Below are 27,037 nucleotides of genomic sequence, written 5' to 3' on the forward strand. Positions count from 1 at the left end.
CCTCCAGAGGGGAGGGGGGCTGGAGAGCCTTCACCCTGTATCTGTCTAAATGCCCAGCGCAGGAGCCAGTGAGCACTAGGCCCTCCCGACAGAGCCTGGCTCCAGCTTCCATCTCTCCCCCTTCCCTCCAGGTGTACGTTCATAGGAAATCAAGACACCTACGAGACTCACTTGGAGATGTGTAAGTTTGAGGGGCTGAAGGAGTTCCTGCAGCAGACAGACGACCGCTTCCACGAGATGCAGGTGGCAATGGCTCAGAAGGACCAAGAAATCGCCTTCCTGCGCTCAATGCTGGGCAAGCTCTCAGAGAAGATTGACCAGTTGGAGAAGAACCTGGAACTCAAGTTTGGTGAGTCTCCGGGCCAAGGGCATGGCTCCTCCTTCAGGGCTTTACAGCTAGGTGGTCACGTTTGTCAAGTGTTTAAACTTCCCATTCACACCATAGTGAAAACTAGCTGTGGGCAAACCTCGGGAGGGTCAGGGATTCCCTTTAGCTGAACAAAATTCAGCTGATCTTCAGAGCTACCTGGATTTCTTGGGTCTGCAGGTTTGGGGCCTGATCCAACAGCTCTTATGCTGGAAATAATTTCCCTTGGGAATGTTAAAATCCCTTATTAAGGTTTACCGTGACTCAGTTTCCACACAAGTGTTCCTTTATTAGTCCAAAGGCCACTGGTCTTAATTACATCAATACAGGCAGATATATGTGTGTGTGTGCACGCACGCACACACACACTTTTACTTGTATATCCTAACAGCCATGGCCAAAATACTCAGCACAACCAGGCCTGGGAGATTCCTTCCCTTGGGTGAGGAAAAGGCTCTGCTAGAGAAACATCTGCAAGCCTTGCGTTTTATACCCCAGACCAAACAAGTGATGTTCTTGCTGGTTAGTGAACGTTAGGGAGTCAGACCTGAACCCTGCACCTGGGGCCCAATTAACCAGGGTGTTTATGTTTCTGTTAGTTCAGCCCCAGCCTTCAGTAAGGTAACTGCAGGTATTTCCAGGGTCACGACAAATGTAACACAAACAACCCGTATCTGTGCAAATACCCTGGGATAGCGAGTGAGTTTCCTGGCCAGGCGGCCCTGGGGTTGACGGACCTGCCGTTCTGTCGCCCTAGATGTGCTGGATGAGAACCAGAGCAAGCTGAGCGAGGACCTGATGGAGTTCCGCAGGGATGCCTCCATGCTAAATGTGAGTCCTTTGCATGATACAGGGCGTCCCTTGTATTCATCAGTGGTTCTGATCAGCAGGGGTTTCTGGTGAAGAAAGGGTTAACAGCATGTACTTGTAAAGCTGCTCTTCCCATGGGCGGGGGAGACCCCGGTTAGGGGTTCAAAATGGCCGAGACCTAGTTCCCTCCGCACAGGCTCTGTTCGCCCCCCGTTTTGTTTTTGCCATAGCCAGGCAGGGATCCCGGTGTGTACGAGGTGCAAAGGGCTTCAGAGCACATCTGGAATCTGGCCCGGTGGGCAGCCGGCTGCCTGCAGAAACCCTTGGGATTGGCTTGGAGGCCTTCGGGTGCCTTAGCCTCTCTGCAGGCTGGAGTCAGGCTGTGGTGCAGGAGCCAGCAGGACACTTGTTGCAAATAGCCAGGGCTTTGCCTGGAACTCTAGCCCTCCTGCGCCTTTCGTTACAGCCAGGGATCGGCCCAGGGCCTGCACAAGGGTGGCTGGTTCTTCGGGTCTTTACGGCAGTTCTCTCTTACCACTGGCAAGGGAATTGTGCAGAGCCACAGTAATTGTCTAGTACTAACACGTGGCAGCCCCTTCCGGCACGTCTCAGGGCATTGATAAGATCACCCTCCAGCCCGGGTTCAGGTGGGACGCGTCCCGCCAGCAGTGCACACCCCAGCTCTGGGCATGCTGCTCAGGACTGAACGCGGAGCGCGCTAGCCCTGACTGACACAGCTACAGCCAGCAAAGCAGCTGCGTTGGGGATGGCAAGGCCCGGGCCCCAGAGCACTGTGTCGAGTGACACCTGCAGTATTGTCAGGCAAAGTGGATTTCGAAGGCACCGCAGGATGAGTAGCTCCTCATGACTGCCTGGCCCTGCCCGGTGTCGGGTTTAGGAAGAGGAAGGATCATGCATTTTGAAAGGTGTACGAGTGTCCACGTCCAGACCCTGATCCCAGGGAGACCCGGGCTGAGCCCCATACCCACAGGAGGGTGAAAGCAGGTGCCTGCTCCCCTCTGCAGAGACAACATGCGTGGCTATAAGGAAGGTGCTGCCAGGCCTCCACTTCCCCCGGGCCAGAGAACGAACCCCCTGGGTGGGCACTGCCAGCCGCTCCGTGTTTGTAGGGCGGTATTAGAGCAGTGGCTCAGACTCCGCGGGAAGCCTAGTGGAGGGCCTGCCAGTGCCGGGGCTCTGGATTGATTCCAGTTGCTCTGCTTCTAACCCTGCTTGGTTTGTTTTTCAGGATGAACTGTCCCACATCAACGCCCGCCTCAACATGGGCATCTTAGGATGTGAGTACACGCTTCAGGCCCTCTCCCTCAGCTTGCCCCAGAATGCTACGGTTTCTCAGCAGATCCCTCTCAGAGCACAGCATCAGCTGACTCGTATTTCCCATAATGCATTTCAGGCTAGTGTAACACACCAGCTCTTGTCAGTAGAACCCTCCCCTCTGAGTTCCATGGCCAGTTCTGTGCTGGCAGGGCTTAGCGTCATGGTTCCCCTAACCCCCTCCTGCCTCTCCTCACTCCACAGCGTACGATCCTCAGCAGATCTTCAAATGCAAGGGGACCTTTGTCGGGCATCAGGGCCCTGTCTGGTGTCTGTGTGTTTACTCCATAGGAGACTTGCTTTTCAGTGGCTCCTCAGACAAAACCATTAAGGTAAGAGCCCCGCAGCATGTGCGCACTTTAGACAGGACCATCCACCCTCAGCTGGGCTCAGAGTGTAGCTCCATATCCGAGTTTACCTGCTCAGCCCCAGGTTTGAGCTGAAACTCCATCTGGGCCGGAAGCATTGTTCAGTTATCTGCATGAAGATGCCAGACCTGCGTGTCTCATCTCAGGGACAGTCTTTCTGAAACCCTGATCCTGATCTCACGCCTGCTGTTCGTGTTTTCACCTTGTCCCAATTCAGCCTTTAGAGAGTTTCAGCTGCTAATTCTTTATTTTCCATGGTGGCTAAAGCCCTTTTAGAAGCTGGAAAACAAAATAGATTTTCCCTACAAAATGTGTCCATTTTACAAACATTGTTTGCTTTTCCTTGTCCTGCGTTTGAATAGAGCAAATTGACAGTCCGACCAAACAACAGTTTCAAATGTTATCCTGGCCAGATCAGTGTCACGGATGGATGGATGTCAGCAAAGCTCTGGAAATTGTGAATTTCACTGATTACTAGAAAACAGGGTGCCTATAGATCCTACATAAACAGAGACTGTCATGGTTTAATCTTGGTTCTTTTTGGTTTATTTATTCAAGGGCTGGGAGCCAGGACTTCTGGGTTCCAATCCTGCTTGAGCTGCTGACGCTCAGATCTGGGGCAAGTCACTTGAGGCCTGATTGATTGGATTTTCTCCCCAGGGAGCTGAGCTCTCTCTGCTCCTATTGACATCAGTGAATGCTGTGCGTATTCAGCACCAATGGCAATTGGCCTGGTCATCTATCTGGGCCTCATTTACCCATCCATACACTGGGAGTAATTCTTAACTACCTCTGGCCAAGGGGCATTGGAAGTCTTAATGCAGGGACGTGGCAAGTGTTTAAAGATCTGAGGCTGGCAAAGCATAACTCTTAGGGTTCCATTTGTCTGCATTTTTCTCCCAATGCTTTGAATTCTGAGATGAAGGACCTGGTTTCCATTGGCTGGAGCCACAAATGCCAACATGTAGGCATGGTGGGGTATCTAGTCAGGGAGGCCCGATCTTAGTTAGCGGGAACCTCCCTCTTCTCTCTACCCGTGTCCTGCTCTCCCAGTATGGAAAACTGTTGCTGTACGGTTGGTTTTGAGGTCACTTGTACTAAGAGCACATAATACTCAGCAGCTGAAATCTCCATGCAGCAGGAATGATAATGGGGAACACACATTCTTCATGCTCAAACACTGGGAGTGGTGAGAAAAGAAGCAGGAAAAGCTAGCGCTGTGGTGACTAGCACTCACCGCCCATGTGTTTGCCTGATTCCTGGCATTTTCTTACTACGGGTTTTAGGAAAGTTTGTTGTCTGCCCTAGTGCTGTGGAGCTGTTGTGGCTGCATTTCAGTGTTTGGTGTCCCTTGGAAATTCAGTCTGACCCTGCTTGCGAAATTTCCTTTCCTAGATGTGCTCATCTCTGCCGGTCAGACAGGAAAACAGGTGCACAGAGGACACAGGAAACAGCTGACTGGTTTCCCTGCTCTCCTGGCTCAGCTGACTTCCTGCTCTGATCCCCAGCTGCTCTCTAGTGCAGGCATGTGATCTCCTGCTAACTTGTCTTTCCTGTTAGGTGTGGGATACCTGCACCACATACAAGTGCCAAAAGACCTTGGAGGGCCACGATGGGATTGTCCTAGCTCTCTGCATTCAGGGGTGAGTGGAGCGGATGATTTTTGTGCCAATGGTGGGGGAAATGGGGAATGGCGACGAGAAGCTTGTGGTCTGTTCTCTGGCCTCTCCTAATTAGTGAATTATTAGAAGAGGGACTAAGATGGTAATTTCCTTCCTAATTCTGGCGTGCGCACGTGCACCAGGCTTTTACACACGTGCGCAGGTGAATTGGAGGGGCCAGAATCCCACATCTCCCCGTTTAATAAGCCAGAGGGACAGATGGGCCAAGTTATCAGAGTGAAAAGCCCCTTGGTCCCACCCCCGCTCACCACAGCTGTGCCAGCCCTGTGCATCTGGGAGATGATGAGCAGAGTGTTTTGTTTGGGAACGGGGGGTGTCGCCCTGGCTCCTGTCCTCTGAGCAGGCAGGGGCGGGGCGAGGAGGGTCTGAAAGGTGCGAGAATCCTGTGAGCAGAGCCCCAGGGACAGCTGGAATCCCACAGCTGGCTCTCCCTTGCTGACGCCCTTTCATTGTCTTGTGATGTTACAGGAACAAGCTGTACAGCGGTTCTGCTGACTGCACCATCATTGTGAGTATCCGGCGTTGCCCTGGTTCTAAGGCGGCACATGGGAGGTTACAGGGCACAACAGCTTGTGAAAGCAGCACCTCCAATGTCCTCTTGGCTGGGAATGGCTGGAGAGCACGAGAGAACAAATGACTCCCTTGCGTGTGGTTTCCCCATCCTGGGGATGAGTTTGTTTGGGTTTTATAATAATAAAAGGGGGGCGTTTGTCTCCTTCAAGTGACCTAGACTTGACTAGACGCCCCAGTGCAGCGTGGGAAGCCAGGGCATTGAACTGGCACTGGGCTGCCCATACGTAGCTTGGAGTAAATGACAAGTTCTAATCCAGCAGTGACTTCCCGGGAAGGCTCTGTCCTGTCCTCCAGCTTCTGTGGCCAGCCAGCGCTGGGAGTCTGGCCCACAGCCGCTGAATCCTCGCCCCCTCTTCTGGCTGACTAACAGGAGGCTGTGTTAGTGTCTGGGATGAGAGTCCCACTCAGGAGCCCCCCAGTCGAACCTCCGCCCATCAGAGAGGGGCTATATCCTCTGGCCACAGCTGCGTCTGTCCTATGTCACAGCTGCCCTTGCTGTGTTTTTCTGCTGGGGGTATTTCCAGGGCAGATAGGCGAGGGGGGGAACTGCAGGGGGTTTCCAGAGCAGGCCAGTCCCTAACCGATTTTGTCTTCCTTTTTGAGGTCTGGGACATTCAAACCTTGCAGAAGGTGAACACGATCCGAGCGCATGACAATCCTGTTTGCACTTTGGTCTCCTCACACAACATGCTGTTCAGTGGCTCCCTTAAAGCCATTAAGGTAGAGGGCTGAGAAGGCACCTGTTGGGGTTGGGTGGCCATTTGGGGAGAAGTTCGCTGGCAAGAAAAGGCTCTTTTGGGCCTGCGTGGGTATGTCTGCATGTGGTCTGGTTAGCGTTGCGGCGTGAGCTTAGGGGGAGACAGACACTGGGAGGGACGGCTAGTGCTCCCTGCAGCCGAGGCTGCAAGATTGCCACAAGGGAGCAGTGATTTCAGGTGCCTCTGGTTTTGGATGTCCAACCTGAGAGCCCTTCAAAGGGGCCGGTTTCCAGAGGGTGCGTGCCACACAGTCTGGCCATTGGGGGTCATTCAAGGTGTCTCTGGTTGGGCACCCACAATTGCACGTCCTTTGGACAATCTCGGCCAGCTCTCTGGGGTTCTGTTTCCAGCTCTGCTGGCAAGTCACCACGTGATCTTGGGTGAGCTGCTTAGCTTGGCTGTGCCTCCATTTCCTCATCGGTTGGGGTGTCGTGTGGCTCAAGTGCTTTGGGACTTGGAAGGCACCAGAGAGCTGTAATTCAAACAACTGGAGTTTTTAGTAAACATGCATTTAAAAAATAAACCTGGCTCCATGTGTGCCAGGTGAGTGGAGCAGAGATCTAACACCTGCTTCTAAAGCTGCTCCAGTGTCCTCTCCTCCTGACGCACATGCGTCAGTGCTGTGCCCCTGCATCGCTCCCTGGCTTCGCAGCTGCTGCTGGATTGCTCAGTCGAGGGTTCTGGGGACGCTGTATGTATGTTGTATTGCAGCCCCCTAGCACAGGGCGGGCAAGTCCCAGGCAGAAAACATCCTCCACTGCAGTTGCTTCTGTTTAAACTCGCAGGCACATGGCTCATGTTAGTGACGGGCTGTAGTGTGAATTTATCTGTAGATCAGCAGCTCCAGTGGATCTTCCCAGGGCTGGACACGGCCACTCTCACTTCTCCCCTCACATCCAAGGGCCAGTATGGGATCGAGGCCCTGCTTCCACCCTCGTTGGGGACCTTGTGTTGTGTCTCTGCACAGAGGTGGATTTTGTGCAGGAAGCAACCCTGCAGAGTTAGTCGCAGCCATTTGGACTGGTCTTTCTGACCACAATGGCCCTGCTTAGCAGTGTGCAAGCTGAGCGGTCATGTCCCTTTCTGATCCGTGTGTGTGTGTGTGTCTGTGTGTGTGTGTGTGTGCGCGCGCCTGCCACAGGTCTGGGACATCGTGGGCACCGAACTCAAGCTGAAAAAGGAACTGACAGGTCTCAATCACTGGGTGCGAGCGCTTGTGGCTTCTCAAAACTATCTCTACAGTGGGTCTTACCAAACAATCAAGGTAAGTACACTGATGACGTGTGTGAGTAAAGCACCTTCCAACCTCCAGCACTAACTTCCTATCTGTGCAGAACCAAAGGCAGCCAGGAGCACTCTGCAGCGTGCTTTCACAGCTGTTGTGTCCCTGACATATTGGAGTTTACTCAGGCGATTGTGGCTGGTGGGTTCCCGTCTTTGCAGTAATATCAGAGTTTGGTAGGTCCAGGCTGCTGTTTGGCATTAGCCAAGACCAGCACTGCCATGTAGCCGTGGCCCTTCTCCAGCTGCTGGGACGTTGTCATCCATTCTCCGGCACTGACCCTGCTGCTGCTAAGAGAAGAGGGGCAGTGTCTGGGCTGCAGAATCACCATCAATCTGCATTTGGTTCCTGTAAGAGTCTCGTCTTTGTTGGCCCAGTCCCTGCTGGTTAACTTAGCAGCTGGTGTCTGGACTGCGGTGGAAAGTTGGGGTACATTGTGCCTGGCACCCCCTGCTCCTGCCTGGCTCTGCTATAGCACCCTCTCCCCTAGTGTGACATTGGGGCCACCTCCCCTCCCCGTCCCTTCCCGGGATAGGACCAGGCTCGGGCCTGGTTCTGCTGGGCCCAGCTCTGTATTTTGCTGCCTATCAGACGCTGGCTATGGGAGTGGTGTGGCTCATGCCCTGATAGGAACTTGGTCGAGAGCCTTTCCACCTGTTGCCAGCCCATTGGCCGTGCCTGGGACAGAGCCACTGGCCCCAACAGGCCCTCCAGCCAGTCTGGAAAGGCACCCCCGGCTACGCACTGAGAGGAGTCCAGTGTATCGCTCCGGGGCTCACTCGTTCCTCTCGAACGTGGGCTGCTGCACCGGGGCGACGCTGACCTGGATGGGGGCTGTTTCAGATCTGGGACATCCGGAACCTGGAGTGTGTCCATGTGCTGCAGACGTCAGGGGGCAGCGTGTACTCCATCGCCGTGACCAACCATCACATTGTGTGTGGCACCTACGAGAACCTCATCCATGTAAGAACACGGAGTCTGTGCCAGGGCCGGAGGTGCAGCCCTGCCGCTCCCTCCCTGCAGAACAGGGGCACAGCATGGCTAGCCATGCCGGGATATCCCCAGCATCTGCTGTGCCAAAGGGCCCACCTCCCTCCTGCCGAGTGGGCTGCCGGGGCACCCCTGGGGATAAGAGATGGACTCCATGGAGGCTATCCAGGCAGCGTGCTTTCCCATTCTCTAGCGGCTGGCCTGAGACCCACCCTCTCGGTGCTGGGGCTGCCAGGCAGTCAGAGGGTGCTGTTACCCTCTCTGGTCCTGCTCTGCTCCGCAACCTTGTATGTTGGCTCGGTCACTCTGAGCCGTGTCTCTCCTGTTCTCCTCGCTCAGGTCTGGGATATCGAGTCGAAGGAGCAGGTACGCACGCTGACCGGGCACGTGGGGACGGTGTACGCCCTGGCCGTCATCTCCACGCCGGATCAAACCAAAGTCTTCAGTGCGTCGTACGATCGCTCTCTCAGGGTACGTGCTGCCATGGGCTGGCCTAGCTGGGGGAGAGGCTCCCGAGGCTGAGGGGAAGCAGCGTTGGGAGGCTAGTCCCCACCTGGACTCGCACCCTTCCCTTCACTGCAGCCCGTGGGGCTTACGGCTCTCCGCTGCTTTTAGCTTCTCAGTGTCAGGTAAGGAGGGGGCCACTGGCTGCTGCAGGGGACTGGGAGTGAGGGGTCCTGGGCCAAGTCCAGATCCCTTGTGCCCTTCCCCTGTGTGTTCCTCAGTCCCGTCAGCTGTAAATCGGGGCTCGGTGTGACGGGAGCGCCGTAGTGTCTTCGTGTTTGGAGAGCTGCCGACGCAAGGCTGCAGAGCTGCCGTTCCCGGTGACAGTGACTCGTGCTGCCACAGTGCAGAGTCTTGCCAGAACCTGTTCGCTATGGACCAGTCTGGCGCTGGCCTGGGAGGGGAGAGCTGGGGTTAGTTAGTACCCGCCTGTGGGGCACTGTGCGCTGAACTGAAGGAGTGAGAGCAGGCAGATGTGGTGGTGCTGGGACCATGTCCGTATCCAGACAGCTGGGACATGGTGACGCAGAGAGACTCTCAGTTCAGCGCCCCAGGCCTGGCTCCTGTAACTAACCCGGGTCCCCAGGAGAGTAACATGGTTCCCGAAGGGCAAGGGAGGCCTCTAGGCTGGGGGTGGAGAATTCTTTGGTCTTTGTTCGCACTCCCAGGTTGTTTCCTTCCCTTCGTGCCCAGAGCCCTCTCCTCTGAGCCCCCTTGGTGCCTGGGCAGACAGGCCTTGTGGTCCCCAGCTTTGCATTCACACACCCCTGCTGTGCTTCCAGGTGTGGAGCATGGACAACATGATCTGCACTCAGACGCTGCTGCGGCACCAGGGCAGCGTGACGGCGCTCGCGGTCTCCAGGGGCCGCCTGTTCTCCGGCGCTGTGGACAGCACTGTTAAGGTCGGTCGCCCCTGGGCTTCCCCCTGCAGAGAGACCCCAGCAGCTTGGCCTGGCGGGAGGGGGCAGAAGCACCAGCTGAGATTAGCCTCGTGAGCCCTGCCCTAGGGGGGCTGCAGCTTGGGCCAGCAGCTGTTGCCCACGACGTGCCCACTCTTGGGGGGCTGTGGCTGCAGGGCTGGGGTTCCTGGGCAGGCCAAGAGCTCCCCTTTCCTCCTGGGTCACTAGAGCAGCAGCCGCGGGTCGGGGAGCCAGCAGGGATCGCTATGGGCTCAGCTTTGAGAAGGGTGAGGAAGGAACCAGCTGTGTTCCCTTGACTGACCTGGATGCTGGTCGCCCGTCCCTCCCTGCCTCCACAGGTCTGGACGTGCTAACGGCAGCAGCTCCGCCAGTCCTGCACCCCGAGCTACCAGAATCTCCTTCTCCTCTGCCGGCCTGTTGGATGACTGACACCGCTCTGAAATAGCTGCTGCCGCCCTCTGCTCACCACCACCACCTGCTGCCTTCCATCGGCCACAGCAGCTACGCCCTCAGCATCGCTGTCGCCCAGGGCCGCCTCCGAAGTCAGCCCTGTCCCATGAACTAGGTGGGAGACCTGGCCTGCTGCGAGGGCCGGTGGGTCAGTGCTGTTCTCCGTGCTGCACACAGCACCGGGCAGGGGCTTGTTACTGTAGTGTCACCACAGCAGAGCCTGGCCCGAAGGCTCGGCACGCCAAACGGGACACGGGCTGGCTGGGCTGGTCGGGCCAAGCACGGCGCAGGTGGCAATGGGACAGCACAACGCCGGCGGTTGCAGCGGAGCCTGTCGAGGAAGCGAAGAACCAGGAGCGAGGTCGCTTTGCAAACAGGAGAACTGAGCTTCGGCCTTGTCCTCCGCTCGGGTTCGCATGGGCCCCTCTCAGTCGCTCTTGTATTTAATGTGACTGCCCAGACGACAGCGAGCTGCTGTTTGGCCTTTCAAGAGGAATCTTCCTTGTGGAGCCAGGTACGATTTTTACACCACAAGCTAGTTCTCTGATCAAGTAACACAAGCGATTGGTTCACCCTCCCTGTAATTACAGTCTCCACATTAAAGAGAAAAAGCCTCTGTTGCATTTTTACTCACATTTTCTACGGTTTTTAAGATTGTAATATAACTGGATTATTTCTTCATTGACAATAAAAGTGGAAAGAGCTGTTCCAGGCACGTGTGAGTTACTTGGGGGGGCTTGCTGGGGGAGGGCCAGCTGCCACCCGCCTGGCCTTCCACGGGCACGCACTTCCCAACCCTGCGCCCCTGGGCAGGGGAGCTTGTCCCTGCATCAGGCCCAGCAGGGGTGGGAGGCCACTAGGGGTGTCTACACAGCCGCTAGACACCCGCAGCTGGCCTGAGCCCCGGGAGCCCCAGTCAGCCAAGGGCTGGTTCATTGCTGTGTGGACTGCTGGGCTTTGCTGGCTCCCGGGCGAGGGTCCCAGAGCTCGGGCTGCAGCCTGAGCCCCGAAGTCTACACAGCCATGAACCAGCCCCACGGCCAGCCAGGGGTCTTTCCTCGCAGTGCAGACCTAGGAGAAGGAAAGGGTGTGGCACCCGCGGGCGTGCAGTGAGTTCTCCCATAGGTGCTTTCCCCTCCGGACGCTCGCTCGATAACTGCTGCAGCAGCTCCGGGCCACGCACTGGGGGAGAATCGGGGGTGTCTCTGAGCCAAGGTGCAGATCGGCTCCTGGCAGCAGGAATCACGTGCAGGCCAAGCAGATCCCCGTCTCCCCCCGTTACCTTCACTGGGTATCAGCCCGGCGCTATCAAAGCAGAGCACTAAGCTTAGGCCTAGGTCTGCCCCACGGCTGGGAGGGCCCGGCCGGGGCCACTATCAACAGGGCTTTGAGCTGCTTGGGGCCCAGAGGTGTTAGAGCCTCTTAGCTGAGGGCAAAAGCCCTGGAAAACCGCGTCTCCTACCAGGGCTAGAGCTGCACCCCCGGCCTGGCACAGCAACAGCCCTGAGTGGGGGGCTGAGGAAGAGAGGCCTGGTGTGTTTGGAAGCAAAGGGGGGGGGGGTTTCCTATGGGACTAGCCCTCTGAGCCCTGTCCAGCTGCTCCTGGGGCGTCCAGTGTCTGTGGCCCCAGAACGAGGCTTGCCCCTGAGGAAGGAGCAGGGCTCCAAGCAGACTGGTGCAGCAGGGGTAGGTTATACCCATAGCGGGAGGGGGGAGGGGGGCAGGCCAAAAGCTGCCCCGGGAGGCGCTGACCCCTGGTAGGTGAGCAGCGCCTGAGACGACAAAGTGAGACAGCTTCTTGGTCCGCTGGCTTATTCCCTGCCCCTGCCAGACATGGTGGGTGCCTGGCTGAGCTTGTGCTGCTGGGTGCCTGCCACCCTTGCCAGCCGGCCTTGCCCTAACCCTGGGTAAGGGCACCCGCAGGGCAGTTACACAAAACGGGTGCCCCACAGTCTGGGGGCCTCCAGAGGCTGGGGGGGTGCTAACCCCACTGTTCGAAAGCAGCTCAGACTCAATCTTTCATTCAGAACCTACGCGGCCAGCAACACGCACCTACAGAGCCATTCACACACCTGCTGGCGCCGAAGAGCGAGCAGGTCCCAGCCGCAGCCGCACAGGGGGCGTGGAGGAACCGGCACGTTCATTCGGCTTTAAATCTCCCACTGAACATACCAGATTAAGTGGCTGCTGGGTGTGGCCGCCCCGTTATCCAGCTGGACAGGGCTCAGAGGGCCAGGGCTCAGCCCCCTGGGCTGACTTTAGTCAACGAAAAGGTTTTTCCCACTATGCTTAAACGCCGCCACCACCTTTGCTCGCTGTCTAAGCTAAGTGAAAGCAGGGGAATAGGCCCACTATGGGGGGAACTTGCCTGGCTTAGCCACTACCCTGGTGATGTGGGCTAGCGAAAGGATCTGAGCCCCCGCGCCCACTCCCTTTACCCAGAGGCTGCCTGAGGGGTGCAGCAGGGGCCTAGGGGGCTCAGGGCACGGGGTGCCTGGCCAATGGGAGCTGCGGGGGAGCGCTGCCTGGAGGTGAGGGCAGCACATGGAGCTCTGCACGCCCCCACCCTGCCAGCGGCCGCAGGGACCTGGTGCCAGCTGCTGCCGCGAGTGGCACGGGGCCAGGGCAGGCAGGCTGCTTTGGGCCGGCAATCCTGCGGGCTGGCTCCAAGTCTCGCCTGCTGGGCTTCTTGGCTGGGGGTGTCTCCCTGCATTGGGCCCGCTGCCCAGGGTCCCCCTCACTCAGCCCCCCCCCCGCTGCTCCGCCTCCAGCTCAGCTCAAGCCCCGCCCCCCTGCCCCAGCTCTCCTCTTAGCTCTGCCCCACTCCTGCCCAGGCAGCCCCAGCACAGCTGGGCCCACCTGACTCCCTGATTGTCAATCAGGCTGATCTGGCATGTTGGCTTCGCCTCATTGGCTCGGGGGGGGGGCTGTCCATCACAGGGGCCCTGAGGACTCATTGCTCCTGCCCCTTTGGGACTGGGCGCTAGCCAGCCCAAAACCCAGTAGGCCCCTTACCTAAGCTTGCTAGGGGGTGCCAATTTTCTAATAGCAGAAAAGTGAACACCCTAGCCCCACCCCCGCCCCTGCCCGATTCACTCCAGTTCCCTCTCCTGGCCGTGCTGGCTGTCCCCCCACTCTCGCTCCCTTTCACTGGGCTGGGGCAGGAGGGTGGGATCCAGGGCTGATGGGCTCAGCGTGTGGGATGTGGCTGGGGCAGAGGGACATGAGGGGTTGAGGCACCAGGCGGCGCTTATCTCAGGCAGCTCCCGGGAAGGCAGGCAGCAGCCGGCATGTCCGGCTCCTAGGCCGCAGCACATCCCGGGGGATCCACGTGTTGGACCCTGCAGTCACCACCCCCACAGATCCCATTGGCTGGGACCCACAGCCAATGGGAGTGCAGAGCCTGCACTTGGGGCAGGGACAGTGCACCGAGCATCCCCCCCCCTCCGCCCACAGACATGCTGGCCACTTCCTGTCTTCCCAGGAGCCATAACCCCACTGCACCACCCACCAGACTTTGAGTGGCCTGGTCCCTGGTGCTGACCAGAGCCGCGAGGGGCCTTTCTGACCAGGTGTTCCAGTCAAAAAGCGTGGCCGGGACAAGCCCAGCTGCAGCAATCACACACGGTGTGTTGTGGCTAGTGGGAGGGGCCCTGCCCCGCCAGGCCATGGGTGTGGCCTTAGAAGGGCAGCACCACCGCCTCTGCGTGCACGTCCCCTCTCCCCTCACCCACACTTCAGGACACCCGCCCAGCCCTCGCTTTCCGCTGCCTCGGGCAGTTCCCCCTTTCTGCCCCGTGTGAGTGCAGGGCCCAGAAGGAGCCCGTCCCCTGCTCCAGCTGTCCTGGGGCCCCTCCTCTGAGCCCAGCTCAGGCACAGGGCTGCAGCAGCTGCTGAGCAGTGGCAAGGGGGTCTGCTGCCTGGGCCCAAGCAGCCAGGTGGCCCCGGCCCCTGGAACTGCAGGCTGGGCCCTTGGCCGTGCACAGGCTGGAGTTACACGTTGGATACCCCCTGATCCCGTCCATAGCGCAGCCCCATCGCCCGCCCAGACTGCCTGCAGCAGCCAGTGATGACGTGGGCGCTAGCTCCTGCTCATACCGGCAGCGAGCAGCTTGGCTAAACCCTGCGCCAGCCCCACGGCCGGGGAATCTGTCCCACTGCGCTCCGGAGGGGGTTCACATTCTTGCTAAGCTTTTCGTACAGCACCTCCATCAAATGGGCGGGGGCGGGGCACAGCTGCTGCTATAACACGGGCATCCTTAAGACGCGAACACTAGGAGCTTTGCTCTCTGCGGTAACAAGGCGTTTGAGCTGGCTGACCCCAGCCCGCCTTTTCCTCGCCCACACTTTCAATCAGGGAGATTTTTTTAGGAGTAACAGGGTCAAGTTTAGCATCAAAAGCCGTCAAGTGTCTTGCTGGAGCCAGAGCCGCGGGAAAGGGGGTGACCTCAGCCCCAGCTCCCTCACCTGGTGCCAAAGCCATTTACCTTGTCTGGGCCAGGCCAACGCTTCGAGCCGTGGGCACGCCCATGGTGAACACAGCACAGCCAGGGGCCAGGCACTCTGCCCGAGCCCCGAGCTACAGGACCAGCTCTGGGCGTTCTGCTTAGGGCAGTGCCAGGTCCATCCTAATTTGCCAATTTGCAAAAGGTGTCAGCATTGCGGGTGCTCGACCTGAGCCAGGCAGCAGCCGGGCTGGGGATTTCACACCCTGGCAGGCCCAGCAGCTGCGAAGCAAGCAGGGAGGGTTTGGGTTAATTGTCCCACAGCACGGTGATAGTGTCAGTCCCCATGTCCACAGGTGGCTGCCCCACTTTTCCGTGCTACTTGGTCACCCCTATGCTCCTGGGAGGGTTAGGAACACCTGCTCCTCCACGCCACGGGCACTTCTGCCAGGGTTGTAGTAGAACACCCAGACCCTGTCTGGCCGCACCCCCATTAGCCACAGCAGCCAGGCCTAGCGAAACAAGAGGGGCACCCACCTTGAGTTTTCAGACATTTATTGAGAGCCGATGGCAGTAAATGCAGTCAGTCGAGCATACCACTGCCACATGCCTGACGAAAAAATTACAGCATGAGTCAGTCCATCGCAGGGGACCAGAAGGACATATACACACACTGTACAACCTGGTGCTTTAGGAATGGTTTGTACCATGGAATTTTTTTGGTTGGAGTTAATTCCCAACAATAAAAATAACATTTGTCTCTTTTACAATTAAGGTTGATAAGGGTTTTTTTTTTTCCTTTAAATATTTGTTGCCAGACTTTTTATAGGAGCAAACGTCTTCAAAGCACCACGAGCCATTTAATATTCAGAATAGTCATAATAATATAGGTGGAACCGAAGCACAGAAGAGCAGGGAACAGCACCAAGATGCATAGCTTTGACAGAATGGGAATACAATACAGATTCCATAACTTAATCATAAAAAATATATATATATGTATATATCCATCATGTAGAACTTTATGGATTTTTTTTTTAAGATACATTTTTTTTCTTTACAACAGATAGTTCTAGGCTTTTTTTTAAAAGAAATTTCAAAGTTGTGCCAAACACATCTGGATCAGCAAACACAATGGGAGAGAGAGAGAGCAGTTTGTACTTCTCAGAAAAAAATTACATCAACACTTTGTTTTGAAACCACAAGCAAAATGCATTCATCAGAATTCAAGCAATAAACCAGACTCCAAATCCTGTTTATACATGAATATACAGCTGTGTATTCTCGAGAATACACACACACACACACACACACACACATATATAAAAAAGAAAAACCAATCCTGAAGACACCTAAGAAAAATAAAACAAACCTCCAGCTCAGAGTTAACAAAAACCTTCATGAAACAAGGCACATCCTTTGAGTTTCTTAAACTGTGTACAAATAAAGGAAGAACACTGACTTCCAACAGAAAAACAAACCGAAAGCTGTTTGCACAGACCTTCTAACGAGATAAAAGGTATCTTATGCTTGTGCTACTCTTAATATGATCTTGCCACAAAGACATAGTTTATTGTAATCTAATAGATTTTCTCAAGCTAAAATCCAGTTCTCTTGATTTTTTAAAAACTTTTATTATATAATTGATACTATTTTTAATATTTTAAATATATATTTGTTAAAGTTTATTCTTTTTTTTTTATTTCTGGGGGAAAATATCTGTCTTAAATCTTTTTTTCCCAATAAATTAATACTTCTTTATATAGCTTATTATTTCTTCATCCCTTATCACCCTCCACAGAAAGAGTTTTTGTTCCCCACTAGGAAGTGTTCACAACACTTCACTGCAGCAGGGCATTGTCCTAAATCCAGGCCTCGCTCAGCCATGTGCACCACTGCTCTGCTTGCTTCGGCTCAGGCTCTCTTTCCTCTGCAGTGAGCTCAGCGCATGTAAGAAACCTACGGGGGGACAGAGCGCGCTAACAACCTTCTTGGACCAGGAGGCTCCAGCCAGAAGTGAAGGAGCTGAGCCCGTGGGCTTGGCTGAATGCCTCTAGCCCAGTTTTGGGTCCCCAAGGTCATTGGTTTGACAAAGGAGCAGACGTACTGGGATGTGACGGGGGAAAATCACTGGCACTTGCAAGAAGCAGGGAAGCTGATCCCAGCCCCCTCACTCACACATGGCACCACTGACCTCCATCGGCCCAGGCCTGCGAGTAACAGCTACCTACCTGGGCACAGCCTGCAGGATGGGAGGTCTCGGAACTGGAGCCCTTGGAGACGGGAAATGCTGGGCTGTCAAGCATTTGGAGGAAAAGCCCTGACAACACTTCAGCTGCGCGGCCTCGGCCCTGCTGGCCGACCCCAGGCATTGATGCTTGAGCCCAACTCACAGTTGCACGGCTGTTAGGTCTGGTCCGGGTGTCACCCCTGCTTGTTCAGACACAGCAAGGGGCAGGGAGGCGGGAGCCAGGTTCTAGACATGGGACAGGACATTGAGACTTTAGAAACCGATGCCCCCCTCCCCCAGTCCCTTGGGCCAGCATCGCAGCGCATGGGTCACCTGCCCCTTGGAGACCGGACATTTCTAGGGGGAATCCAGCAGAACCGGAGTTAGCGTAACTAATGGCAACACACACATGGGCAGGGACATTAAATCTCCTGCCTCAGGGCTGTAGCCAAATGCTGCCGGGTAGGGCTTGTCTCCGTGGCCCTGCGGTGCAAGCCAGAGGGGTGGGAATGGCTGAGCACGAGCTAAAAGGTACACGGTGCATCGTAACAGAACGGCCACGCTGGGTCAGACCAATGGTCGATCCAGCCCAGTGTCCTGGCTTCTGGCAGTGGCTGGCACCACATGGTTCAGAGGGAATGAAGAGAACAGGGCCATTTTTGAGTGATCCATCCCCTGCTCTCCAGCCATCGAAGGACCAATCCTCCATGAACTGATCTAATTCTTTTTGGAAGCCAGTATACTTTGGCTTCACCACACCGCCTGGCAATGAGTTCCCCAGGTTAACGGTGTGCTGTGTGAAGAAGTCCTTCCTGCTGTTTGTCTTAAACCCGCTGCCTCTTCCTTTCAGCTCTACAATTCCCGGCGGTGCCCTGCAGACAAGCCCTAAGAGACCAGGAGGAGGCCTAATGAGAGTGGAGGGGAGTTATCCTACAGCTGCCACTGCGGCATTCTTACACCCACCCACCTCTGCTGCATCTGGAACTGGCCCCTCGCGGAGAAGGGACCCTGGACTAGCAGGAGCCCATGGGCCTGGACTGGAAACTGGCAGCACGTTTCTAGGGAGAGCGGCTCCCGCCCAGGGCTGGGCTCCCCACGGACGGCGGGGTGTTCAGAACACCGCCCGGAGCAGCAGGATGAACCAGCAGGGTGCGGCACCTGCTCTGTCAGTCAGTGGCCCAGGGAGGAACTGTCTGCCACAGCTGTCATTCCAGCAGGGCTTAGCCGTGAGGCTAACCTGCCCAGGCCGCGTGCTACGGGGTTACACACATGTTAGCTACTGCGGCTCTCCAAGGTCACGCTCTGACACAAGCTGGTCTCCCGCAGGGCAGGCAGGGCTGGGGCGCAGGGTGGGGGACGAGTGAGCCCCACCTCACAGAGCAGTACCAGGAAATGCTGCTGGCCCCCCATGCAGGGCTGACTGGGACGAGGAAAGGGATTTGTTCCCTGAGCTCCCTCTGCTCCAGGGGCATTAGCTCTGCCCCAGCCCTGCCCTCTGGGCTGGTGGGGGGAAGGAGCAACAGCACTGGAGCAGTGAGGCCTGACCGGCCACTTGGGAATCCAGCACTAGGGACTCCTGTATTGTGCTTGTATGAGGGGTGCTGCAGCCCCATCCCTGGCTCTGAATACCCACAGCCTGGCGCCCACGGCCCTCAGAGCGCTGACAAGCCCCTAGGCTCCTGCCCTCAAGCAGCATCTCTGCCCCGCCCCCAGCACAACGTTCCGGCCCTGCCACCGCTCACCGCCTCCACAGCCCAGCTCACACCATTCCCAAAGGGTGAGCCCCAGATCCCCACTCGCACCGAGTGCCCCGCAGCCCCACTGCTCCGGGGACACCGCACGCACGCAAGCATCCCTTTCAATGGAGACCTCCCTCTGGGGCCCCCAGTCTGCTGCCACGAGCGTCCACCGAGCACAACCAGGCCCCTGCAGAGGAGCGGGGTGAGGACGGGCATTAAAGGCTGAATAGTCCGTGTCAAGGACAAAGTCTTTGGAAGCCAAGCGGCTGAGAGTGGAGAACGGGGCACGTGGTGGGGCTGCCACCAGATTTCCAACAGCCCTTTCTGTGCAGTGAAAGCCACCCGGGAACCACCTCCTCGGGCAGCCGCCAGGAGCCGCCCCCAGCAGGGAGTGGTACGTGGGGGGGGGGGGTGTCTTTTCTATATTTTTCTTTTCTTGTCATAACACTGTCTCGAGCATGCAAACCTACAAAGCTTTCTCACGGTGCCGGCGCAGAGTGCTGCTTCCCCGGCAAGACGGCCCCCAAAATAACCAGAACACAGAAAAAATAATCGTTTTTAAAAAATGAAAGAGCTAATTGGTCAAACCGGACTTGTCACCAGAACAACGTCTCACGGTCACAGCTTCTCAGCACCAGGAAAGAACAAACAAACACCTTCCGAATAAAACAAAGCATGCAGCTAACCGAACGCCAGCGGGCAAGCCCCCACCCTGGCACCCACTCCTAGCGTCTCCCAGCATCAGCAGACGGGGACATGGGAACGCAGACGGCGGCATACGGGCTAATGGCAGTGCTCGGTCGAGACACGATAGCAACACGGCGTCACCAGAACAAGAGTCTAACCCAAACCGAACGGGGAGGAAAGCAGACGGATCAATACTGATTCGGGCCACGTTTGGCTACACACAGAGTTGTCACATCTGGGAGTCCGGCGAGAGAGAGAGGACGATTGGTTCAAACTAAAAAAGGCGGAAGTTCAGCTAGACGGCACAACCGGAACAGAACCGTTCTCGCTGGGGTTCGGGTTTGGCCTGGAGAGGCGAGTCAGGGGCCGAGCCCCACCCCACTGCGTTCTCGGCCTGGCAGTTGGGTTTCGATGGCATTACGGGCGCCTTTATCCCACAGTCGCTTGCTACTTAGGCAGGGAAAAAAACATAACAGGGCTTTTTGTTTTTTTGCTTCTGCAAACCCACTCCCGCCAGAAGCCTGCCCCGAGCGCCGCAGGCCGCGGTCTGTGTGAGCACAATCCTGAGGTAATCTTTTCTTCTTTGTGCAAACCCCGAAGGATGGGCTAGTCGCCGAGGGGGGACAGGCTGTACAAGGGGCAGGGAGGGGGGCTGGGAGTCAGGGGATCGTTGTGCCCTTGTACCCACGGTAAATCCTGAGGTTAGCTGGGGTTCTCCTCGGGCCTCATTCCAGCATGGCGTCCAGCTGGTCGGCCAGGTCGTCGAACATGCTGCCGATGTCGTCCAGGATGCTGACTGTGCTCTTCGCTTCTGTGGCAGAGCTGCGGGTGCAGAGAGCGTCCGTTAGCATCGGCAGACGGGCGTGGGGCTGGGCTGCGCCCCACACGACCGCTCCCCAGCCCGGGGCTGATGTGGGTCTCGCCCAGAGGGCAGAGGCAGCGGGGAGGCGGGAGGGGTGTCACACTGAGCAGTGGGGTAACTTTCCACCCAAGCTGCAGGGAGGGGACGCAGGCCCTCAGAGCCGAGCAAGCCCTTCCACCCCCCCCCAGCCCCTGCCTGTCCCCCCATCTGTACAGTTCTGCTCCTCAAACACCCCTCCCCAAACACTCCTCGTCCTGCCCAGGGTGCCCCTCAAGCCTGTGTCCCACCCGAACTCTCCTCCGTAAGGGCCCCCTCAAGCCTGGATCTCCCCAAGAACCCCCCAATACTGCCCCGTGCCCCCCACACACCTGTGTCCCTCTTCCAGCTCGCCTGGGGTCCCCCTCAGAACTGAGCCTCCTTCCTGGGGGAAACAAGGAGCTGGAGCCGCAAGGGAGCTGGGCTCGGCTCCCCTCCTAGCTGTGGGGTAACTGGGGGTCTCAGCCAGCTCCATGAGGAGCATTGTCCTTCAAAAGCTGAAAGGGGGATAACCTGGGGAGGGGGGCAGCGGCAGGAGTCTGTATCGATTAGCGCATACGTCCCTAAAGAACCCGGACCTGACCCCAGGAGTCCTGCAGGCTTGTCGGCATGGGAGCTTTTCCAGTGATACCAGTACAGCTAAACCCTGACAGTTATCCTGGGCTCACCCTAACCCTGGGGCTTGTCGACACTAGAAACACTACAGCTGCGCCGCTGCCGTCGACGGGAGTGTCCGCCTCCCCGAGAGGCCGGAGCTAGGTCGACCTAGTGCAGTCTTCACAGGGACTTGGATTTTTCCACCCCCGACCCCCAGTGACGCTGCTTGGCCGATCCTAAGAGTAGGTTTTCTCAGCTTAGTTTAAATCATTTCCCGAGCATAAGCTAAACTGGAAGTAGGGCCTCTTGCACCAGAATAAGAGCGTCCACACAGGGAGTTATAACTGCAGGGCTCTGAATTCACACCCCACCTTATTCTGCTATCACTTCCCTAGGTGCACATGCCCTGCGTCTCACCATTCATTCCTTCACGGCCTAGCAATCAGCTGTGAAACCCACTGGCCGAGTGTGCATCCCCATCCCCTCTGGGAGCAGGGCCACATAGAAGATAACAGCCTTCTACTGCTACCGGTTATTTGTTAGCTTACATGGCTGAGCCCTGCTAATGACCCACATGGAGGGTCAAGACGGTTTAAAAAACCTAGGGAATTACCTAAAACCCCTCCTTTACAAGCACGTGAAGGGCTGCAAAGCTAAGCACCGGCGGTACCTGAATTAAGGTTGTCTGCAGTAAGCGCCGTCACACTGGGCTCTGTAGAAGGGAGATCCTGCCCTGAGGCACTTAGAAAGACTGACCCAGCAGAGACCAGACTCACCAGGAGACCCACAGGAATGGGGACAGCTGAGCCTTGTCTACACTAGGTGAGAAGGGACTTTTTCCAATGGAGCTAGCCTGGCTCAGCAAACAGCTCCCGCCTGACACCGACAGGGAGTACCGTATCCCTGAAGCATGAGGAGCAACAGCGGGATCCTTACTCTGCTGCCTGCCCGTCCTCCTGCTTGATCTTCTCCTCCACGGCCTGCAGGGCAGCTGCCAGCGAGGCGCTGGTCTCCTCCAGCTTCTGGTGTGCCATCTCGGGGCTGGCACTCTCCGTCGAGGGCCCGGCGATGGAGGAGCGCGGCGGCTTGACGGGCACCTGCTGGGGCTGCCCGCCGGGCGACAAGGGCTTGGCGGGGCTCGAGCAGAGCGAAGGCGGTGTGCTTGAAGGCTTGATCGTGGTGGTGAGCTGCTTGGCAGGGGATGGGGTGGGCGTGGAGCCCGCGCTCACTGACTGGATGGCAGCGTGGAGCTTGGGGGGCTTGGGTGCCGTCGGGGGCGGTGGGGGCTTGGGCGACACCGGGGGTGGGGTGCCATGGACTCGCTTCACCTCTGCAGGAGAGAAAAGTGAGGAGAGGGGCTGTGAGGGTCATAGCCATTGCTGTTAACATGGGGAGGCTGGGATCTGGGGGTGGGGGAGTCACCCCTGCCCCCTGGGTAAGAGGGGCTGGGATTGGGGGGGGGTTGCCCCTGCCCTGGGGGGGGCACACTAATGGGAGCCAGCATCAGGCCTTTGGGAGGCTTCCCCACAGTCAGCAGCAGAGCCGGGAATAGAACCCAGGAGTCCTGGTCCCTCCCTCAAGGCCAGCCCTCCCCACAATGAACCGCAGTTAATATACAACCCAGCCACCTCATGGGCTAATGAATTTTTGCAATACAATCCAGCTAAAGAAGCAGGCAGCCAGCGGCACAGCCCCCTGACTCAGCTGGGGGGGGGCGGCAGGGCTGCCACAGGTCACGGGGCCCCACACCTCCAGGAGACGGGCGCTGGGGAGCCAGGGGAGAACGGGACACCCCCGAACAGCGCTAGGCCAGCCGCTGAGCTCAGCAGAACGTGCGCCATGGGGAGCTCTTCCCCACGGGCCTGGATGAGCACAGGGACGGGGAGCCGAGCCGCCCTGCGGATCACGCAGCCAGGCCGGGGTATGGCCCAGAGGGGCTCCCGCAATGCCCAGAGCCCTGGAGAACGAGGCACTTGGCCAGGCAGAGACCTGGGGCCCTACAGCTGTAATGATGCTTCCAGGCCCCATTACAGGCAGCGCTGTGCCTGTAACACCCACGGGATCCCTGATGGGTTGTAAAACCTGGCAAGTGGCTTCTCAAAAGGCTCCCAGAGAGCACTCCTCCCACGCCGGGGGGAAGGGAACGTCAAACCACCCCTAGCTGGGGGGGCTCATTCCACAGAGCTCTTAAACCCCACGTGGCAAAGCCTGTTCCCAGGCGCTGGAGGGTTAGCAGCAGAGCATTAAAAACCACCTGCCAATGGAGGCTCACCCGCACGCATGCACCCAGCCTCAAACACTTCTCCGGCTCCAGCTCACACCCGGGCCCTGGGCAGGATTATTTCACCGGGCTGTCGCCCAGTGGGCCCTTGAGTTCTGCCTGCAGATCAGCCCTGCGTTAGGAAGAGGCAGCATCCACGACCCGTGGACATGGAGACCAGGGCTGCAGAAATAGTTCTGTTAGCGCTCCTCCCTGGACGCCTGTAATCCAGCATCTGGAGACCAGTTAGTGCCACCAGCTCGCAGGACCGGCCACAGCAGTGCTGGGCAACCAGTGGCCACCACTTCCCGCAGCCCCCATTGGCTGGGAACGGCGAACCACGGCCACTGGGCGCTGCGGGCGTCCGTGCGAATGTAACAAACTGTCTGGTGGCCCGCCAGTGGCTTACCTTGATGGGCCCCACTGCCATAGAAGCTTTCACTCCTAGCTCCAGAGCTCCTACAGTCGGGCCCCAGACGTGCCACGTTAGGACTCTGTCGTGGACTCCAGTGAATGTGCCACTCCCCTCCCAGGAGTGTTAGGAATTATGGGGCCTGGCTGATTGCTGGGACAAGCCGCCTAACGCTGCACAGAATCCCAGCGGCTGTTCCCAGAGGGGTCTTTTCACTTCCCACTCATCCAAGGGGGTGATGCGCAGCAGCTGCTGGCCAGGACCCGGGACCCGGCCCAGCTGCGCAGGATGGGATGTGGGGGAGGTGGCGCATCCAATGGAGGCTGGCTGGAGGCAGGATGCACGTGAGACTGGAAGCTCTCTGGGGCAGGGACTGTCTTTTGTTCTGTCTGTACAGCACCTGGTGCCACGGGGCCCTGGGCCACAAGCGGACTTCTCGGTGCTACCACAATCCAAGCCATAAACGACAACGGGCAGGGCTGGAATGGAGCTGATCTCTCACTGTTCTGCCCCAGCGGAAGGGGTCCCACTCCGCCCGTGGAGCTCCTGTCACATCCCTGTGGGGCAGTGCTCACCGAGCACAGGCTCACGCTACAGAGGGAGGCCCAGAGAGGCTCCGCTGGGCAGCAGGAGGGCAGGCAGGGGCAGAGGAGATGTCCTGTCCCAGCTGCCAGCCGCCGTGAGGAAAGGCTTCCCTCTGCGAGAGCCATGAGGATCGCCCCTCGTCAAGCCGTGTGGAGGGAGCCCGGCCTGGTGCTGGGAGAACTGCCAGAGATGGAGATGGGCTGCCGAGCTACCTGCCGCAGGCAAAGGGGATTAAACCCAAAACGCCCTCAGCAGACGCTTGGCTGGCATGGAGCCCCCCATCCCCGCACTCCGCTGCTGCCGTACGGACCACGAGGCAGGGCCCTGTACCAGCACCGGCCGGCGTCGGCCCTAGCGCTCTCCCAGGCAAGAGCGAACCGACTCTGACCCCGCTGAGCTTGTGGGCTCTCAGGGGCAGAGCTGGACTCCTGCCAGCTCCCTCGGCAGGACACCACCTACCTGGGCTGCCGGGGCTGGGGAGCGGTGCCTTTTTGGACGTGGGTGTGGGCGGCCCGGGGACCTTCTGTGCTTGTGGGGTTAACACGGGCTTGGGAGAGACCGGCGGCTTGAAGGGCTTTTTGGGCTCCCCGCCCACAGCCTGCGGCACGTGTTCCAGCCTGTCCTGCCTGTGGCCTGCAGCAGGGCCCAGCGGGGGCGTCTCCGCGCCGCTCATCTCAGACGCCGGCCTCCGCTTGATGGTGCCGGTGCCGTTCTGGTAGACGGAGAGGGGGGCCGGCTCCAGCCCCTGCTCCTTGTCCTTGGACTTGGGCCGTCGCTTCACCGTGTCCGACTCGGTCAGGATGAACTTGACGCTGTCCTGCTGGCTCTGTTTGGCCCGGATCCTCCTCTTGAGTGTGGCGCTGGCCTCCACCTTGGCCAGGTCCCCGTGCCGGTGAGCAGGCGACAGCCCCTCCCCTGCCTCGCCCCTGGCCAGCCCCATCTGCCTGGGCCGCTGCTTGATGGTCAGGGTCCCGTCCTCGGCAAAGGGGATGTTCTCAGCCGAGCTGTTCTGGGGGGAGCCCCCGGGCTCCGCCCGCAGCCGCTCCACCGGGCCGCCGTCCTTGCCCGTGTCCGACCGGATGCTGTCAGAGCGCTCCCGGCGGGCGGCCGCGATGAGGCCGGTCACGGGGCCGCTGATGGTTCTGCGCCGGTTCACCACCTCCCCGTCCAGGCCGATGGCGTCTTTGTGCTTCGCAGTGGCCAGGACGGCGGCCACGCGGGAATGCTCCGGGCTGGCCAGGTGCATGGCGCCAGCAGGGTGCAGGTAGTAGCCGTCGGGTCCCTTCCCTCCTCCTCCTGGGTGAGGCTTCTGCAGGGCCAGCCCCCGGGCGCCCCCGCCAATAGAGGACATCTCCAGCATGGCGGCGATGCTCTTCACGCTGCCCGCGCTGCCTGTGTCCACGCTGCCCCCCACGTCGCTCGCGCGCCGCTGCTCCCGGTAACTCTCCTGCGCCTCCTCCTCCTCCCCGCCGGGCGCGGCCCCTCCCCCCTCCTTGCTGAAGTCGTCGGCCATGTTGGTGCTGGAGATGGCGGAGCTGGAGCGCTTGGGGGGCGGCGGGGGCGGCCCCTTCTTCTTGGGCCGGACAGCAAAAGACTGGCTGCGGTTGACGTTCTTGTCTCCACCCGACTGCGCCCGCACCGAATGGCTCCTGCCCACCCGCCGCTGCACTGTGGCGTAGGGCCCGGCGTCCGGCACCAGCAGCTCGTCCCGCTCCTGCTCGCTGTCGGACATGGCGTAGCGGTTCAGGCTGTGCGCGCGCTTCTTCGGCCTGCCCAGCTCCTCCTCCGCCTCCCCGCTCTGCGGCGGCAGGCAGAGCACAGGCACCGACACCGGCAGGACTGGGACTCCTTGTGCCACGGGGCCCGGGGGGTGCCGGGCGAGGCTTTCGCCCTCCACGGGCTGCGGCATGACGTAGGCAAAGCCCCTGTGGGTGGGGGACTGAGGCAGGGACCGGGGCGACATGGGGCGGTCAGCCTGCTGGAGGAGCTGCGGCGTGGGCTTGACCTTGGCCGTGGCATGGCCCACGATGAGCGTCTGGGGCGAGGACGGCCGCGGCTTGGTGGGCGTCTGCGGTGGGGTGAAGCGCCCCCCGGCCGGGGGGAATGACTGCCTGGGCTTGCCTGGCACCGGAGGCACGCTGGCTCTCTTGACGGGGTGCCCGTGCCGCGCGGGCCTGACCTCCTTGGGCATGCTGGGGGGCCCCTCCTTCACCTCCTCCGTCAGGAACTCCTGGCTCTTGGACATGGCTGCGCTCGGCCCCTTGGGCCCGTCCCCCAGCAGCTCCTGGGAGCTGCTTATGTGCTTGGCCCGGCCGCTCAGGCTGTTCTCATGCACGTGCCTGGAGGAGGGGCCCCGGTAGCCTGCTCCGTCCCGGATGTGTGCCACATGGTTCGCCTGCTTCTCCTGGCCCTCGGATGCCTCGCCCGTGCCCGTGAGGGCCACCTGCAGCTCGCTGCTCAGCTCGCTGTCCTGGAAGGTGGTCATCTTGGGAGACTGGCACTCGGCGTTCTCCTGCTGGGGGGACTCGATGGCCAGCACGTCCAGAGACTGGGGCGCCTTCTTCTTCAGGGTCCCCGACTCGTACTTGACGTACTCGGCCTTCTGGATTTCTGCCAGCTTCTTCACCGCCAGCATCAGCTTCTTCTGGTGGCCTGGAAGGGGGGGAAGGGACACATGGCACAAGGGGGCATTAACCAATGAGGAGCAACTCGTCCCACCAGCAAACCCACAGGCCCTGGTCCTGGCCTGTGAATAGTGATGCTTGTTCCCCCGGCACGGCTGTCTCACCCCAACCCAGCCATGCCCACACCCTGAGTGAGAGCTCGTCTCCCACGGAGCATCGGGGGGGCCTTGGCAGCTTAACCGGGGCTGTGTATTTTAGGGTGTTTTCACTAAAAGGAGGCTGCCAGGTTAGAGACACATGGGGGGGGGGGCTGACTGGTGTCAGCCGAGTTCTCTGGAGTTCCACTGGTGACAGGAAAGCAGATTTGACCCAGGTGGCCAGATTTGAGCCAATACTTCCAGCCCTTTAACCGTTTTGTTTGTTTCCCGGCTGCGTGGGGCCTATTCCTGCTGGGAATCACTGCGCAGCACCCAGCGGCTAGGCAGGGGGAGATCTGGGGCGAAGCAACAACCCCCCTAACT

At 58.7% G+C, this 27,037-nt stretch overlaps 2 protein-coding genes across 6 annotated transcripts in view; one reads left to right on the forward strand and one right to left on the reverse strand.

The window, feature by feature from the left end:
- TRAF7 (TNF receptor associated factor 7) overlaps nt 1-10,744 on the forward strand; it is a 44,463-nt gene extending 33,719 nt beyond the window's left edge. For all 3 annotated transcript variants that reach the window (XM_039491380.1, XM_039491381.1, XM_039491379.1), the window contains 12 exons: nt 132-349; nt 1,125-1,198; nt 2,427-2,475; nt 2,717-2,844; nt 4,441-4,523; nt 5,031-5,070; nt 5,739-5,855; nt 7,035-7,157; nt 8,019-8,138; nt 8,505-8,636; nt 9,452-9,571; nt 9,928-10,744. In XM_039491380.1, the coding sequence (XP_039347314.1) occupies nt 132-349; nt 1,125-1,198; nt 2,427-2,475; nt 2,717-2,844; nt 4,441-4,523; nt 5,031-5,070; nt 5,739-5,855; nt 7,035-7,157; nt 8,019-8,138; nt 8,505-8,636; nt 9,452-9,571; nt 9,928-9,942 (1,219 nt within the window). In that variant the 3' untranslated portion in view covers nt 9,943-10,744. The remainder of the gene's footprint in view (nt 1-131; nt 350-1,124; nt 1,199-2,426; nt 2,476-2,716; nt 2,845-4,440; nt 4,524-5,030; nt 5,071-5,738; nt 5,856-7,034; nt 7,158-8,018; nt 8,139-8,504; nt 8,637-9,451; nt 9,572-9,927) is intronic.
- Nucleotides 10,745-18,325: 7,581 nt separating this feature from the next.
- The window catches only part of CASKIN1 (CASK interacting protein 1), a 150,484-nt gene continuing 141,772 nt past the window's right edge, over nt 18,326-27,037 (reverse strand). For all 3 annotated transcript variants that reach the window (XM_039492015.1, XM_039492014.1, XM_039492016.1), the window contains 3 exons: nt 24,352-26,544; nt 21,572-21,965; nt 18,326-19,962 (listed from right to left, as the gene is read on the reverse strand). In XM_039492015.1, the coding sequence (XP_039347949.1) occupies nt 19,866-19,962; nt 21,572-21,965; nt 24,352-26,544 (2,684 nt within the window). In that variant the 3' untranslated portion in view covers nt 18,326-19,865. The remainder of the gene's footprint in view (nt 19,963-21,571; nt 21,966-24,351; nt 26,545-27,037) is intronic.

Source organism: Mauremys reevesii, linkage group 10 (assembly GCF_016161935.1).
Source record: "Mauremys reevesii isolate NIE-2019 linkage group 10, ASM1616193v1, whole genome shotgun sequence".
In the NCBI taxonomy this organism is placed as follows: Eukaryota; Metazoa; Chordata; order Testudines; family Geoemydidae; genus Mauremys; species Mauremys reevesii.